Source organism: Scyliorhinus canicula, chromosome 5, assembly GCF_902713615.1.
Source record: "Scyliorhinus canicula chromosome 5, sScyCan1.1, whole genome shotgun sequence".
NCBI lineage: Eukaryota > Metazoa > Chordata > Chondrichthyes > Carcharhiniformes > Scyliorhinidae > Scyliorhinus > Scyliorhinus canicula.
In genome coordinates, this window is record NC_052150.1 from 13,569,208 (window position 1) to 13,587,998 (window position 18,791).

At 47.7% G+C, this 18,791-nt stretch overlaps 1 protein-coding gene across 1 annotated transcript in view; it reads right to left on the minus strand.

The window, feature by feature from the left end:
• Positions 1 to 18,791, minus strand: part of LOC119965580 (myosin VIIA and Rab interacting protein) — a 415,287-nt gene that overhangs the window by 105,153 nt on the left and 291,343 nt on the right. Inside the window, 2 exon segments of the mRNA XM_038796372.1 lie at positions 1,152 to 1,232; positions 5,903 to 6,039. Coding sequence (XP_038652300.1) covers positions 1,152 to 1,232; positions 5,903 to 6,039 — 218 coding nt within the window.

The window sequence follows — 18,791 nt, forward strand, 5'->3', positions numbered from 1 at the left end:
GTGGGGATATTGTTGGTGAGACCAGCATTTACTGCTATTCCCCAGTTGGCCATGAGAAGGTGGTAGTGAGCCGCTCTCTTGACCTCAACTGAGCAGTTTGCTTCGCCATTTTAGAGGTTAATTAAGACTCAGGCACATTATCATGGGCCTGGGGTGCGATTCTCCGCCCCCACGCCGGGTGGGAGAATAGCGGGAGGGCCTCCCGACATTTTTAACGCCCTCCCGCAATTCTCCCCCCACCACGCCCGACCCATGCCACGAATCGCCGCGCGCCATTTTTTACGGCGAGAGGCGATTCTCCGAGGCCGATGGGCCGAGCGGCCAGGCCTTCACGCCCGTTTCAACACGGCAGCAAACACACCAGCTCGCTGCCATCGTGAAACGGGCGCCAGATGCCCGTTTGGGGCATCTGGGGGCCCGATTGGCACGGCAGTACCACGGCCGTGCCAAGGGGGCCATGCGTCCGTAACGGACGCACTCTTTTCCCTCCGCCGCCCCGCAAGATCAAGCCGCCACGTCTTGCGGGGCGGCTGAGGGAAAAGACGGCAACTGCGCATGCGCGGGTTGGCGTTGTCCAACCTGCGCATGCGCGGCTGACGTCATCGGCCGCGTCAGCCGGCGTGACGCTTGACGTGCGGCCTTGATGCACGGGGCCGCGCTCCTAGCCCCGCCCGGGGGGGAGAATCGGCCCCAGAAGTGGGCGTGAAGGCTGCCGTGGGTCACGGCCTGTTCCACGGCAGCCTTTACGATTCTCCGCATTTGCGGAGAATCTCGCCCCTGGAGTCAAATAGAAGCCAGACCGGGTAAGGACAGCAGATTTCCTTCCCCAAAGAAGGTGAGTGAACCAGATGGGTTTTTACAACAATCTAGTAGGTTCATAGTCACCATCGCTGAGGCTAACTTTTTATTCCAGATTTGTTTAATTAATTGAATTTTTAATTCCCCAGTTGCCATGGTGGGATTTGAATTTACGACTCCGAATCATTGGTCCAGGCCTCTGGGTTATTAGTCCAGTCACACAACCACTTTGCAACCTTATCCCTGAATGTCACGTTGAGAATGTCACGGCAATCCTTACAAGTGGGTAAAGAACACGCCAAAAGGTTACATCTATAACACTGCAGACCTTTACAATGCAATTTCAGCCTCACCTTCAGTCTGTCTGTAGGTTGTGGAGTCATTTCCGCAAATACTCTCTTCATTCTCTTGGCTGTCAGCAAGAATACTGCCTTCTGAACAGAACACAATGTTCAGGTCTTGAGTTAAGAAGTCTTATTGGAAAAGGGTAATCAATAACAGCGTCAATTCAATGCCCAGACAGGATGAAAGCATCATAAGAAACAAGCTACGGTCTTGGGATGATACCTCATCATGCAGACTTGTTTTAACCAAAGGTTGTGCAGATAAGTTATTGTAAAAGGCTGGACAGTTCGCAGGGGATGAGGACAAATTAGACATTCACTAATCTCCCAAAGTAACTCTGGCAGGAAACTGGTGCATCATCCTGGCCAAAGCAGATTACCCACAATTTCTAAGAGTTTTCTATCGACCTTGTAAACAGCTGGGCTAGTAATCCAGAAGCCCGGGGTAATGCTCTATATAGGACATCCAGGTGAAATTTGAATTCAATAAAAAAATATCTGGAATTGAAAGGGACCCCGAAACCACTGTCGATTGTCATAAAAATCTGTCTGGTTCACTAAGGAGATTGGTTACCCTTATCTGGTCTACATGTGACTCCAGATCAACAGCAATGTGGTTGACTCTTAAATGAGGAGCAATAAAAGCCCATGGATTTTAAAAAAATAAATCTCGACCCTTTAAATGTGAAATCGGCTCCCGCTCCAGATGACTTTGTAAAAGCGACATTACAGCGGGTGGACAATTCACGGCCACCCAGAGTGAAACACGCTCTCTAAGCGCTGCTGGGAATGGTGGGAAGAGATCAATCGCAGAGGAAGGGGAATGTGCGGGCTTATAATGAGCTCCCTCAGGGGGGGGCCAGCCGCTGGGGAAAATCTGCCGTGAGCGTCTGGCAGCGCAATCGTGCACAGCCCCAGAGACATTTGTTCATTTTATTTCAGCCCTGAATTTCATCCCGCCCTGGGTGGAGGTTGCAGCTACAATGCTTGGCCAATCTGGCCGTCCGCCAACCATACTAGCAGACGAGCTGCGTAAATTCTCAGTCATTTGCCGTTTAATTTGTTTAAAATGGCATTGTCAGCGGGCACACTTCCGACTCAAGCATGCCCGGCAACAATAAATATCGTGCCAGGGCGCGATGATGTCAGGATGCGTGCCTGCTCGGGCCACATAAAATTCTGCCCATCATCTTTCGCTCTCTCGCTTTACTGCCTAGACATTTGCTCATTACTTGATTGATTTACCTTGTCTTCTATTATTTTTAGCCTCTGCACTGAGGACTTTCATCTGTCATTCGGATGTCTTAAAACTTAAAAAAAAAAAATTCTGTGACTTGCGTGTTGCAGATGTTCTTGTCTATCACATTGCTGGATCAGTAAAGGCCAGTATACAGAAAATAAAACAGAGGTAATTGGCCTTCAAATGCGGCCATGAAAATAAACCTGCCTGGAAGGGCTCACAAATAATGGGGTCGCATTGTTTACTGGAAGGTGACGCACAAAGACTCCAGGTGCGGCGGGCTGAGGTGCAAGTGGGGCATGGGCACCTCGCAGGCAATGGGCTCGAGGGGAGGGTGGTTGAATTGAGGAACAGACTCCTTCTCGAGGCTGCTGGCCTTTTCCTTCTGGGTTGCTGACATCCTGCACGATCGCGTGAGGACAGGTGGGCTGGGGAGAGTGATACGATTATTTTTTTTAAAAATTGTTCTTGGGATGTGGACGTCGCTGGCTGGGCTGGCATTGCCCTTTCCCACTCTCAGCCGTTTGAACACAGTGACATTCTGTACGGCTCGCCCACCCTGCCGCGGAGAAGCCACCGGCGAGAAAGGCCAGAGAATCCCGCCCTTAGCCTGAAAAATGGAGACTTCCGCCCTGAGGCTCTGAGGTAGAATTGTCCCAAAATTTGTCAGACGATCAGTTTCAGACTGAAAGCCAGCATCATGCCAGCTGGGTGGGAAGATACATTGAGGGCAAAAGTAGCGGCCTCAAGATCGCTTATGATGTTATAATGTATGAAATCAGGCTTGTGCGCTTCCTGGGTGCGAACCTGATTGCTTTAACGGAGGAGGCAGGGAAGCTCGGAAACTGAAATCTCACCGGTGCAAATCCCGCTTTTGGCTTCTTGCGCAATGTAGTGGCCATTATGGATTTGCGCCACTGGCCGCTCAATTGTGGCGGGGAAACTATTTATGTCCAATATTTTTGTCTGAACTACCCCTTCTTTCACTTTGGCCTTTTCCATGTTTATATCTAGTCCATTTGATCATTCCATATCCCACTTCCTACTTGCAGTCCTATTCTCCCTGTGTCTGCATGGGCTTCCTCCGGATGCTCCAGTTTCCTCCCCCTGTCTATAGACGTGTAGGATAGGTTATGGGTTTACACCAAGGTGCCATGGGCTTGGGTAGGGTGCTTTTTCAGAGGGTCGGTGCAGACTCGATGGGCTGAATGACCTTCTTCTGCATCGTAGGGAGTCTTTGATTCTGTCTACAGGGCTGCTGGCCAATCAGATTAGTTGTCAGCTCTTTGAGGTAGGCCTTCCACCTGAGTGAGGGACAGAAGTCTGATCTCCAGCCAATGAATGCAGCTGGTATTAGTGACGATGCATTGGCCACCAACTCTACCGGTGGTGGAAAGGGGAACCTCCCATCCTATAAATCCTGGACCAAATTGGGAATCCTGGAATTGCTTTCCCAGGCAGATGTCAGAATAGGGAAGGAAGGACAGGAAGATGAGGGAAACGCAGAACTAAAGGTGTGTATCAGGACAAGGGATTACACTGGGCCTTAGTGTTGGATCTGGGATAGTTGGGACCTGTTCTGCAAAGGAGATAGCATCAGGAAGGGTGGCAAAACAGTTCAAAGGTGAAGGGACAAGGAAGAATGTAGAGGGTGGGGTTCGGAAAATAAAGACAAGCAGTGTGGGTGATTTGAATTGTGTCTAATTGTGAAGAGAAAAATAGCTGAAGATAGTTGTCAAGAGAACAAGTAGGAAATGGAATATGGAGCGATCAACTGGACTAGATATAAAACAGGGAAAAGGCCAAAAGAAGGGGTAGCTTAGACAAAAATATTGGACACGAATTGTTTTAAAAAGCAAACAAACATTAAAATGCAGGAGATATAATCGCTTGGGACAACCTACAAAGCAGGAATAATATGGAATAAATGCACAATCTGGAAACAGATTGGAGATAGCAGTTTGGAATAGATTCTCTAGGAGCTGGTCAGTTTTACCTAAGAAGGTGAATATATTTCACAACTGGCTATTGCTTCAAGCCTTGAAGGTGTAACTGGGGCAGATTCGAATTAATTGACTGGATGTTTGTGCAGCATCATCTTGGGATAGTGGTCTGTGTGCAGATGAATATGCTACAGGTGAGATGATCAATTGGCGAAAGCTAACTAAAGGTGCGCAGAATGAAGCAACGCTAACCAGGAGAGATGTCGATTTTGGAAAGTTTCCCAGAGTGAGGAGTTGTTCGGGATTTGGATTTGGTAAAGGCAGCTGCTGCGTAAGCGAGGAACCAATTTTGTAATTAGTCCCTAAAGCTGTGAACTTTGCACCCAACGGAACTCTCCACACGGGTCACAGAAAAGACAGACCTTGAGGGTAGACATCATCCTCTCAGAATAACTAAATAATATTCCTGTGAATGCCTCTTTACTGTGTGGCACTGCGCTGTCCCTTTAAGATTGATACGTAGCTACACATGCGTATGTTCTTACTGGGAATCTTAATGTTCTCAAAGGGGACATCGTTTGTGTGCGGCCCATTCGCTCCCTGTGCAGCAGTCCCGACAGCTATGTGGCTGCGCACCCAGACAGCTGACAGGCAACACTGCCTGTGGGGCTGAACGAGGTTATAGAGGTAGGTAGGGATTGAAGGCCTTGGGGGGATTCAAAAACACCAATAAGAATTTTAAAACGGAGGTGTTGCTGCAATGGGAACCAAAGTAGGTCAGTGATATGATAGGTGAACGTGGACTGATGTGATGCACGATCAATTGTACAAAGACTAAGGTTGGATACAACTGAGGCTTTATTGCAGTAAGATGTGTGGCCTCCCACAGCAGCTGGCGAAATGGCTGCTGAATAGAGGACACGCATTTATACTCCTCCTACTGGGCGGAGCCAGGAGGCAGGAGCTACCGGCGAACCTGTAGTGCAGGTCCTACCTTACATCACCTAATACAGGTGTAACAGTGGTTTACCACATGGTGTAAGTTAGGAAGTAATCAGCAGAGATTTGAAGGGGCAAAATATACGGACGGCAAAGGACGGATGGCAGGCTTGGAAAACCCCTCCTCCACTGCTCCGTGGCCTTCTCCATCAACACTGTCAGCTTTTCAACCCTTAAGAGCCTCCATCAAAAAGGCCTTCACTAGATATTTATACCTAACTGAACCAGGTTGGCAATCTCTCCAACCTTGATTCACGTATGGCCTTACAGTGTAGGTTCATCTTGCTGTTGCACGCTAGATTGAAATATTGATGCCCACAGTGAAAGGACCCACTGATTGCTTACATCCCGAGATTTCTCTCTGTGCCACATCTAATCTGACTGGTAGAATTTTAAGATACTGTTCACACTGGATTACAAATCACCAAGCTTGTGCTTGCATTTGTGACATTATTGTAACAATATCATGAGGTAGCGACACAACAATAAAGTTTGCAATTACATAATAACATATACAAGGTGGAGTGAAGAGTGGATGCCACATAGGCATCAATTTTAGACCGAGTCATTGTAAATACCTAGTATGTTTGATGAGTTCCTCCAGCCTGTGAGGCGTTTCTTGTACAACGTATGAACCACCTTAGCACTGCCGAAGTGTTTGAATCTGCCCTTGACATTATTATAGTACCATTCCAAAGACTGGGTCCTCAGGAGTCTACAGGAACAAGAACAACTATAATCAAACATAGTAACGCTAATCTTAGAACATGTTGACAGCACTCCTAATACAAAAATTACCCATTTTTATCCATAATCCACTTGTAATGGGTTAAAACTAGGGTCATTCACAGAAAGAGACCAGCTTCTGTGCATATCGCACGGTAGCACTGTTGCTTCACAGCTCCAGGGTCCCAGGTTCGATTCCCGACATGGGTCACTGTTTGTGTGGAGTCTGCACATTCTCCCTGTGTCTGCGTGGGTTTCCTCCGGGTGCTCCGGTTTCCTCCCACAAGTCCCGAAAGACATGCTTGTTAGGTAATTTGACATTCTGAATTCTCCCCCTGTGTACTCAAACAGGCGCCGGAATATGGCGGCTAGGGGCTTTTCACAGTAACTTCATTGCAGTGTTAATGTAAGCCTGCTTGTGACAATAAAGATTATTAATATATTATTATACATTAGCCCAAAATTATAAATGTGTTAAAATCGCTATGACCGGGAAGGAGGGCCAAACTACTCAAGCATTTTGCACGTTTGAAAATTAGTGCTTTTAACTTCCTGGTTTGCCGGCTATGAGAATTCTTCAATCTGATTGGCTACTCTGCCTGCTCGATGACTTCATTGTTCCTGGATGTCTGAGATCCCCAATAACAAACATCAACATGAAAGTGAAATCCTCGCTCGATCTTTGTGGTGATCTTTGAGCTCAGTGATGAGATGCCTCACTTTACTGATGATCTGAAAGCTGAAAATCCAGACCAATAGTTCGTCACAGAGTTTTACAGCACAGAAAGAGGCCCTTCAGCCCATCGTGTCTGTGCCGGCCATCAATATCTAGCTATTCTAATCCCATTTTCCAGCACTTGGTCCATGGCCTTGTGTGCTGTGGCATTTTAAGTGCTCATCAAAATGCTTCTTAAATGTTTTGAAAGTTTCCGCCTCTACCACCCTTTCAGGCAGTGAGTTCCTGACTCCAACCATCCTCCGGGTGAAATAGGTTTTCCTCAAATCCCTTCCAAATCTCCTGCTCCTTACCTTAAATCTATGCGTCCTGGTTATTGATCCATCTACTAAGTGGTTAGCACTGCTGCCTCACTGCGCCAAAGACCTGGGTTGAATTCTGACCTGATGTGACTGTCTGTGTGGAACATTCTCTGTGCCTGCCTGGGTTTCCTCCGGCTGCTCCGGTTTCCTCCCACAGTCCAAAGATGTGCAGCAGGTGGATTGGCTATACTACATTGTCTCATGCCAAAAGTTTAGGTGGGGTTACTGGGATAGGATGGGGTGCCTGACCCTAGGTAGCATGCTCTCTCAGAGGGTCGGTGCAGACTTGATGGGCCAAATGGCCTCCTTCTGCACTGTAGGGATTCGATGATTCCAACAAGAACTGTTTCTTCCTATCTATATCCCTCATAATTTTGTATGCCTTGATCAGGTCCCCCCCCCCCCCCCCCCCCCAGCCTTCTTTGCTCAAAGGAAAACAACCCTAACAAACCTCTCTTCATTGCTGAAACACTGCAGCCCGACAACATCCTGGTGAATCTCCTCTGCAACCTCCCTAATGCAATCACTTCCTTCCTGTAGTGTGGCGACCAGAACTCCACACAATACTCCAGCTCGGGCCTAATGAGTTCCATCATAACCTCTCTGCTCTTATCGTCTACGCCTCGGCTAATAAAGGCAAGTCTCCTGTATGCCTTCTGAACCACCTTATCCATCTGTCCTGTTGCCTTCTGGGATCTTTGGTCATGCACCATAATTCCGTCCCTCAAGAATGTTTTTTCAATAATTTCCCCACCACTGATTGTAGACTCACTGGTCTGTAATTACCTGGTCTTACCCTATTTCCCTTCTTGAACAATGGTACCACTGCTATCCTCCAATCCTCTGGCACCTTTCCTGTGACCAGAGAGGATTTGAAAATTAGTTAGAGCCCCTGCAATCTCCTCTCTTGCCTTACACAGCAGCCTGGGATACATCTCATCTGGGCCTGGGGGTTTATCCACTTTTAAACCCACTAGAACTGCCACCACCTCCTCCCTCTAAATGCTAATCTGTTCAATTATATCACAGCCCCCCCCCCCTTGCTTTTATATCTACATCGTCCCTCTTCATAGTGAACACAGATGCAAAATACTAATTTAACACCTGACCTACATCTTCTAGCTCCACACACACACACAGCCACTTTGATCCAAATGGGCCCTACTCTTTCCCTGGTTACACTCTTGCCCTTAATATAACTTATGAAACACCTTGGGAATTTCCTCTATTTTGCCAACCAGATTTTTTCCATGTCCCATCTTCACGCTCTGAATTTCTTTTTAAAGTACTGCTCTATACTTTCTGTACGCCGAGGTCATTCACTATTTTGAGCCCCCTGAATCTGCCAGTAGCCTCCCTATTTTACCTTATCCAACCCTCGATTATCCATTGACATCCAGGGTTCTCTGGACTTGTTGGTCACGCCCTTTACCTCCACGGGAACATGTTGACATTGTACTCTCTCTATTTCCCTTTTGAATTACCCTCCCTGCTGTGAATCTGGATCTTCCTTTAAGTGGCTGCTCCCAATATGATTTGGCCAGATCCTGTCTTAACCTATTAAAATCGGCCTTTCCCCCAGTTCAGAAAATTTCTTTTCAGGCCGTCTTTTAAAAAATAAATTTAGAGTACCCAATTCATTTTTTCCAATTAAGGGACAATTTAGCATGGCCAATCCACCTAGCCTGCACATAATTTTGGGTTGTGGGGGCAAAACTCACGCAGACACGGGGAGAATGTGCAAACTCCACACGGACAGTGACCCAGAGCCGGGATCGAACCTGGGACCTCGGTGAGGCAGCAATGTCCAGGCCATCTTTGCCCTTTTCCATAACTACCTTAAATATTACTGAGTTATGTTCACTATCATCGAAAGGCTCCCCCACTGACACCTCTTTTGCGTGCCCAGCTTAATTCCCTAAAATTAAGTCAAGTACCACCCTCTCTCTTGTTGGATTTTCTCTGTGCCCAATAAGCTCTCCTGAATGCACTTAAAGAATTCAGCTCCCTTCAACCTATTCTAATTAATATTGGGGAATTTGAAACCCCCTACTATTATTACCCTATTATTTTTACACATCTTGGAGATATGTCTGCATATCTGTTCTATCTCTCTGTTTGGGGGCTTATAGTACACCCCCAGCAACTTCCACCTGTGATGAATGTGGGAATTTCAGATGCACACTATTATAGCGATTTGGTGCAGTAAGGGTTAAAAGGCTGGGTTAGAGTGAGTTTTACTACTGCAGACATATTTTTAAAAATTTTAGTTTGAAGGTCAACAAAACTTTTGGATGCCAGGGGTGAAATTATACCATCGTAAAAAGCTTGGGCTAACACAATTTTGTTTTGATTAAGGGGATTCCCTGGGGAGTTAATTAGTTTTTAGCTTGGTGAGATGATACCATTGCTGGGTGGAACTAAGGTTTTCTGAGAAACCTTTTCAGTTTCAGTTCTGTTCTGGATGAAGCTGGGATAACAAGTTAGATTCTGTTCTCTGCAGTTTAGTTAAAAAGAGATTAACAGTCTTTAGAACAGTACAGACTTGTTGGGGGACAAGGTAGAGCTGAAACAAGCCAGTTGAAGACATACAGCCAGAGTTTCTGCATGAGTCTGACAGGAGTCAGATATTTTCTGGACAGCAGTGTCAAGAGATCTCCTTTTTCAAAGAATGGGCTGAATTCTTCCGCCCCACCCGCCGCAAGAATGATACGGGCGAGATGTGGACAATGGAGAACTCCATTGACCTCGGACGGGATTCTCCGGTTGCCGGGCGGATGGAGAATCCCATCCAATGGGCAGGATTCTCTGAGCCTACGCTGAGTCGGAGAATTGCCATGGGGGCGCGCGAATGCTGCCACGCCGCCCAGATGGCAGGCCGCCGGCGACTGGAGAATCGGCAGCAATCGCGTGGCGCGGTCGCCGTGACGCCAGTCCCCGCGGTGATTTTCCGCGCTCGATGGGTGGAGTGCCCGTCGAGTCCCGCTGGCATCGTTCACGTATAATCCTTCCCGGCGGGACCCTCGGCGTTCTGGCTGCGGGGGCTGTCCTGGTGGGGGTGTGGGGGGAGCCAATTCCGGGGGGGGGGGGCTTCCACGGTGGCCAGGCCCGATGGGGGCAAACGATCGGCGGGCGCGCTCATTCCAGGGGGGACCTATGTTCCTCTGCGCCGAGCATCTGTAGGACTCCGCCATGTTGCCTGGGGGGCCGGCGCAGAGACGGCCATGGCGCACGTGCACGGACCCGTGCCGGCCGTGTAGGGCTGGCTTTTGGTGTCGGAGCCGCGCACAGCACTCCGGCGCCATGCTAACCCCCGAGGAAGGGGAGAATGACAGAGCCTGAGGAGGCCTGTTGACGCCGGAGTCGTTCGCACCGGTTTTGACACCAGCATCAACACTTGGCCCGGCTTTCAGAGAATCCAATATCTCTGTAAAGCAAGTACTCCTCTGTGCCACTGGTATTTAAGGTGGATTGAGAACTGAGACGGTTTATGTTCTTGTTGTTTAAGTGGGAATAAGGATAGCAATTAAGGGTATTGTATTCACTGTATTGAGTGGTATTGAGTTTATGGGGTAATTGTAAACTATTTGTTGGTGTGATGTTAAAGATTTTAATACAGAGTTAGTAATAAAGTTTGTTTTAAAATACCATTTCCCTATTTCTTTGAGCAATCACTGCCTCTCCTCACAGTCTTACAAAATTAAAATTAATCATTGGGATTTCTGTATAGTATCCTAGCCACTGTTGGGGTCTGGTCTGAGACCCTCATACACCCAAATGGCTTCAATTGAGGAACCTGCTAAGATATCATCCCTCATCTTTGCAGTAATTGACTTTGATCAATATTGCAACACTACATCCTCTTTTACAACCCCCCCCCCCTTCAATCTCACCTGAAAATTTTATCCCCTAGAATATGAAGCTGCCAGTCCTGCCCCTCCATCAACCACGTTTCTACAATAGCAATAATATCATACTTCCATATTTAATCAACCGTACCTGCAAGACTCTTTGTTTTTCAATAAATATCATCCAGCCTTGCCATATTCCCTTGTGTTTTAACGTGTCTCTCTCTCTGCTCTGCCTTCCAAACGGGCTCAGTTTGCCTTCTATATTTGGCTGTGCATCACTCTCTATGGTACCTCCACGTTGTTACCCATCCCCCTGCCAAATTAGTTTAACCTCTCCTCCCTCACCCCCACTCCCCCAACAGCACTAGCAAACCTCTCCGTAAAGGTGTCGGAGCAGCTTGTGGTAGAGGCCACGAGGGAACAGGCAATTCTGAATTTGATGATGTGTAATGAGGCAGACTTGATGAGGGAATTTAAGGTGAAGGAACCCTTCGGGGGCAGTGACCACAGCATGATGACATTTACCCTGCAGTTTGAGAGGGAGAAGCTGGAATCCGATGTAATGGAGTGAAGGTAACGACAAAGACATGAGGGGGGAGCTGGCCAGAGTTGATTGGAAAGGGATCCTGACAGGGAAGACGGCAGAAAGATGGTAGGAGTTTTGGGGGTTATTGGGGAGGCACAACAGAAATTCATCCCAAGGAGGAGGAAACACGCTCAGACGCCGCCGAATATTTTCTCAGAAAATTCTAATCTTCCACAGGTTTGACTGCAATCCACAAATCGCAATCATAGATATTATCGCACACAAATCAATGCAAAAATATGCAAAGTTTACAGTTCACATTTTTCATATGACCCAAAGCTAAATGACTACGGTAGCAGGCTACTTGGTTTGAATGTTTTTCAGCTGTAACAGTTGTGCAATCTCATTCCGTGGTTGTCAAGGAAGGAATTTTTGTTTACAACCTGAATACCAGCTAGCAATCCTTATTTCAAAGAAAATCACATTCTTTTAAACGTTTAGAGGTGTCACTTAACAGTCAGGTTATAACGTGATGCTACTGCCAGTGTCGCAAACACGTTTTAATAATCACAAAAGGGAACGTCAGTCATGATGCAGACCAGTGGTAGACAACAGGATTTGAAATCGAGAGTTAATACCCCCTTCAGACGCAGGGCAACATTTTCTCGTTGCTTGTCTGCTGATTTTTAACCCTGTTCACACTGGACAGCCGAGGATGTTGTTGAGCAAATATGCTGTTAATTGTGCACAACGACATTGACTAACCCTGACCAGCAAGGACAAACGCACCAATGTGAGAGCATCGCAACTACAAATTTAAATCTCACCACCTCCGCTCTGTGGCGTTGACGACCTTTTACACATGATTACATGTGGTGCCACAATGCCCGAGTTAGCACAGATGGAAGCTCAATAGAACTATGCAGGCCACAAGCAAGATAATGGAGGGGAATCTTTGCTGCTGTTTGGGGGGCAAGTATGGAGATGGTGGACGCACAAATGTGTACCATTGGCTGGGACGCTGGTTTACCAGAACCATTCCAGCAGGTCAGTGATGAGTAGCCAGTTGAGTGGAGCTAGAGGCCAATTTCCAGAGGGCTTGTGGGTTCCCTATGATTTGGGAACAGACAAGCCACACGGAGGCAGACACTAATTCTGAAATGGAGCCCCTCATGATGGTGTTTGCTGGGGCCATTACTTCATTTAAAGGCTTCAATGGTTGCTGAGAAGGTACTTCAAGATGGACGCGCCCTCTCCCTCCGTTAAATGCAACGATGGACCACAGAAGCTTCCCAGATGAAAGATCTTCTATTGTGGCTGTCAGTCTTTTAAAGCCCCGCCCACTATTCTTAATTGGACAGTGCGGGGGATGGGAGGGGGTTCCTCTGCTCACTAATCGACCAATTCATGGACAATTACATCTGGGTGAATATTCCCCTTAGTGTGGGGTCTGGACCCCACTTGACTGTGATGCTGGGGTCCCAACCCAAATCTCCGCCCCATGTATTTTTGTGTGACCAGTGTTATTTTACCCCTCCTCTCTCACACAGAGAGGAAGCCCAGGAATGGTGAACAAAGTCATCGAACAGTCTGTCAAGAGGAAACCCATTACAATTCTCAGTCAAAGTGATGATGGCCATTGTACTCTGCATCTTCACTGCAGTAGGCAACGACCGCCTTTACAATGCTGTGCGTTAGCGTTTCAACTCTCTGCTTAATTAAATCATGTAATTAAATTATGTACCTGCTGATGTTCTGTATCAGTCAGTGTTCTGGTAAAATATGCATTATTCAAAGTACCTCAGAACATGATTTGCCACATGTTAACATGTACAAATGTTTGACATATTATCTTTTGTTTCTACAGCAAGCAGCCTCAACCAGGGCTGGATATTTGGGTGGGTAGAAGGGGACGTGGGGGCAGAGGGGAGATGGATGTTGGTCTTTGTTGTGCCGGCAAAACATCTGACCCCAAACTGGCTCGGCCATTGTTCAGGCATTTGGGGCAGCTGCCTAGAACTGGTCCAGTAAGGACCCTTGCCAAAATTCGGGTTTCCCAGGGAAAACCAGGCCTCAAATTGTTTGCACTTGGGGGTTATCGGGGATGTCGAAACGGCCTAGCCAGCGGCGGCATCGAAAGATGAAGTAAGCCGAAGTAAAAATGATTGATTTTGTAATTTCAGTGGAGCTATAGGAGCGAGTAGACTCCTCCTGAATCCACAGTACACCCTCACCAGCCACGATCAGCACTTCAGGTAGTGTCCTCACCCATCCTTCTGGGACTTACCAGAGAGCGTCTCACACCGGTGAAGCAGGTGGTTCCAAACTGAAGTCCTGGGCACCCAGTCAGAAGTCGGGCGCGCACAGAAATCTATTCCCCTGAAGTTGAAGGCAGGCAGGCCTTTCGAAAGCAAAGGCAAAATGCAAGATTCCAGGTTACATGCTCCCAGTTGCTCAGTCAACAGCGATGTGCAGATAAACACGGAGGCTGCACTTCACCAGCCGTGCTCTGTGATACCAGCCCAGCTCTCTGGGGGCTACTTTCCGCAACAGGCCTCATTACAAAATGCAGGAATGATTTTCTTCAGCAAGCTTAAGAGCAGCTTCAGAGCTGTGCGTTTGACTAAGAAGTCAGACAATATTAATCCCAGCAAAGAAACACATCGCTGATTGAATGGCGCATTAAACAAAAAAAAATTAAAAGCAAGCTACATTATATAAACACGATTTAGATTCCATTGTCTCCTCTTAATGCATTTGTGTCTGAGTTTCATATTGAAAATGTCAGGAATTCCTTTGGGCTCACTGGAAAAATTATGGAAGAGAATTACAGAACGCAGGAAGGTTTGATCCCGATTTACCACAGCCTGTTTTGATGAGGAACGCACGAGATTTGAAAGAGCAGGAAGGGCAAATAATTAGGCGATGTGCCTTTCGATTGGCGGAGAAAGAAAATCGAGGAAGAAATTCTTGGAAAGGAATAAAGGCAGGGTTTTCCGCCCCTTCCCAGCGGCATGGCGACCCGCCCCCCCCCCCCCCCCCCCATGCAGGGGCAAGAGAGTCAGGCCGGATTTTTCCCTGGAAGCCAGATAGGCCGAACGATAGCTACCTCCCTCCAAATGGCGGGTAGTTTGTTCAACTCATTCATTTGGAATGTTTCAATCCGCGGTGGCATACATGGAAACATATATGGAAAATAGAAGCAGGAGGAGGCCATTCGGCCCTTTGCCATTCAATATGATCATGACTGATCATAAAGTTCAACACCCTGATCCTGCCTTGCCCCCCCTTCTCCCCATATCCCTTTAGCCCCAAGAGTTATATCTAATTCCTTCTTGAAATTACGCAATGTTTTGGCCTCAACTACTTCCTGTGGCAATAAATTCCACAGATTCACCACTCTCTGGGCGAAGCCATTTCTCCTCACCTCAGTCCTAAAAAGGGTTTACATCCTTTATCATCAAACCATAACCCCTAGTTCTGGACTCCCCCACCATCGGGAATATTCTTTCTGAATCTACCCTATAAGTTTTTAAGAGATCCCCTCTCATTCCTGGTCAAGTCTACTAGTTACGGGGCAGCACGGTGACGCAGTGGGTTAGCACTGCAGCCTCACGGCGCCGAGGCCCGGGTTCGATCCCGGCTCTGGGTCACTGTCCGTGTGGAGTTTGCACTTTCTCCCCGTGTCTGCGGGGTTTTGCCCCCACAACCCAAAGATGTGCAGGCGAGGTGGATTGGACACGCTAAATTCCCCCTTAATTGGAAAAAAAATGAATTGGGTACTCTAAATTTATTTTTTAAAAGTCTACTAGTTACGTCTTACAAGAATTCCAGTAGATTTGTCAAACAGCATTTTCTTTTCGTAAATCCATGCTGACTTTGTCTGATTATACTGCTGCTTTCCAAATGCTGTGCTATGAAATCCTTGATAATGGACTCACGCAACTTCCCTACTGCCGGCGGTAGGCTCACTGGTCTATAGGTCCCTGTTTTTTGAGTAACAGTCTTACTGCCCTCCAATCTGCCATTCCAGACTCCAAATAAGTTTGGAAAATGATCACCATTGGATCTACTATTTGAAATGAAATGAAATGAAAATCGCTTATTGTCACAAGTAGGCTTCAAATGAAGCTACTGTGAAAAGCCCCTAGTCGCCACATTCCGGCGCCTGTTCAGGGAGGCTGGTACGGGAATTGAACCGGCACTGCTGGTCTGCCCTGGTCTGCTTTCAAAGCCAGCGATTTAGCCGTGTGCTAAACCAGCCCCTATTGTCTCTACCTACTTTCTGGGGTCTCTTCCTTAAGTACTCTGGGATGAAGATTATCAAGCCTGGAGAATTATCCACCCTGAATCCCATTAATTTCCCCAAAACCATTTCTATGCCAAAACTGATTTCCTTCAGCTCCTCACTAAAACTTGTGTTTTGCAGAAGATCTGGTACATTATTCACGCCTCCCTAGCAGCTGCCTGGAGTTGGTCTCCTGGTTGCAAATCAGGAGGTCAGAGCTGCAGGTGGACTTTGATTCCACCCACTACGAACCCCTTTCCCCCCCTCCCTCCTAATTTGTATGTTCGTAATGGCGGCTTGGGTAGCCCTGGCCATTTTTAAATTTCAGATTGGTTAACCTCAACACGGCGCCTCTCCCTTACCTACACCTTCAGCTCCCTCAATGCTGACGGACATCCTCATGCCTTCCCACAATCAAGAGCCATCCTGTTGTCCTTAATTGGATTGCGAGCCTGTACTTTTAAAAAAGTTGCTCATTAGGGCAGCACGGTAGCTTTGTGGATAGCACAATTGCTTCACAGCTCCAGGGTCCCAGGTTCGATTCCCGGCTTGGGTCATGTGTGCCCTGTCCTTTTATATGGGTTGTGTAATGCCCCCTTGTGGTAGTGTCACCTCTGGGTGTATTGACTGCCCATTGGTCGTGTCCTATTCTATGCGTTCATTAGCTGTATGTCTGCATGTCATGACGTCTCTGGTGCTCCCTCTAGTGTTTACTTAGTTGTAGTGTATTTACAGTAACCCCTTGTGTATTTACAGTGATGCATATCATCACAAAGATAATCCCTCCAGATCATCCAGTGAATCTTCTCAATACCTTGTACAGCTGCAGCAAGACTTGCCTACTCCAGAGGTAGACTTACAATGAAATATAGTGCTGCTACACGGGGAGGGCGTGTGTGTGTCCCCAAAAGTGTAGATCCTCCTCTGCTGCAAAGCCTTCAGTGAGGTGAGGAGTAAGTGCTGGCCAACAGTTGTGAGGGGAGCAGTGGGGTGACCTCCAACGAAAAAGAACAGAGGTACCAGACCAGGTACATAGCAGCAACCATCCAGGAGCACCGGCGGCCGCCGAGGCTCGAGGCCCATCCACCCAAGTGAGAGGTGAACAGAGCAGCCATTGGGAGGTGCAAAGAAGGCCAGGAAAGCACCAGCGTCATATCTCGGGGAAATCGGGAAAACACAGGGCGACTCGACCAGAGCCAGTGGCCACCCTGGCAGCAGGGCTGGGCGCGAGATGGGTTGGGCTGGACAGCAACCGGCCAGGGCGGCATGGGCGAGATTTTGGGTTTCTGTGCCTTGCATCATGTGAGCTGAGGGTGCCTGGGGGTCAGGAGGACATTGACGACATTTGCATGGAGTTCAATGTCATTAGGGCGGGGCTCAACATCATTGGGGTTGGGCCGTCACATAAGCAGGGCATGGGGCGTGACATGGGGCCTTCGCAAAGAGGGAGAGCACTGGGCCCCCAGAAGTGAAAGACCACCTATGTCTTACTTTTATACTCAAACCCCCTTGAAATAAGGGCCACCATTCCATTAGCCTCTGTTGGATTATTTACTAACATTTCATAGAATTTACAGTGCAGAAGGAGGCCATTTGGCCCATCGAGTCTGCACTGGCTCTTGGAAAGAGCACCCTAACCAAGGTCAACACCTGCACCCTATCCCCATAACCCAGTAACCCCACCCAACACTAAGGGCAATTTTGAACACTAAGGGCAATTTATCATGGCCAATCCACCTAACCTGCACGTCTTTGGACTGTGGGAGGAAACCGGAGCACCCGGAGGAAACCCACCCACACACGGGGAGGATGTGCAGACTCCGCACAGACAGTGACCCAAGCCAGAATCGAACCTGGGACCCTGGAGCTGTGAAGCGATTGTGCTATCCACAATGCTACCGTGCTGCCCATGGTGGCATCACCACTATGTCATGATCTCCGGCCATTAATCGGCCAACAAAAGCAATATAATTGTTGTGTCTACTCGTGATACAGTACGGGGTCAGGATTCCCATTTTTCCTGACATTGGGAGTTCTGATCCGAAATGCAAAATCCTGCTCATGGAATCTATGCCTTTCTTTTTTAGACATTTCTTACAAAGATGTAAACTTTCTTCCTCTGTCAGCATGATATTGTGCTGGAATAGGAAGAATTCCTCAGACATTTTTGAAAGTTTTATTTCATGTTAGTGTCTTTAACACCGAAAAAAAAATAACACCCTCGGGTGCTTCACAGAGATATGTGTGGAAACTATTGGTGCTAATTCAGTGACCAGGATCACAACAGGGCTAACGAAAGCGATAGAAGTGGTGGGGTTTGAATGCAGGTCTCACAGGAGGAGTGGGAGAGCAAAGAGGGGGAAAGGTGAAGAAGGTTGGGGTATACAGAGAGAATTCCTGAGCAAGAGACCTTAGTGAATTAAAGTCGCAATGGCCACTTGGCTAAATCGCTGGCTTCTAAAGCAGACCAAGCAGGCCAGCAGCACGGTTCGATTCCCGTACCAGCCTCCACGGACAGGCGCCGGAATGTGGCGACTAGGGGCTTTTCACAGTAACTTCATTGAAGCCTACTCGTGACAATAAGCGATTTTCATTTCATTTCATTTCATTGGGTTAAAGAGCAGGGGAGGTGAAGTGGAAGAGTTAGTTCAGGGACCTTGGGGCGAGGTTGTAATGCTGGAGTTTGAGGTGGGAAAAGTCTGGATTGACAAGGATAAGAATTTTAAATCTTGAGGCACTGGGAGACAAGGAGCCAATCTAAGTGAGCAAGCATTGGACAGTCTCGAGGTCAACAATTTTACATCATAACCTCTGCCTTCATCTTTGTCCTCTGTTTCTTGGGGGGGGGGGGGGGGGGGGGGGGGGGGGTGGGGGTGGTGATCATTCCTGGCTTGTTTCTTCTTTTATTCCCTCATGTTGCATTCAGCTGTTTTTTATGCAGCGTTCATTTTAAAAATTATTTTAGAGTACCCAATTCTTTTCTCCAATTAAGGGGCAATTTAGCGTGGCCAATCCACCTAGCCTGGGTTGTGGGGGTT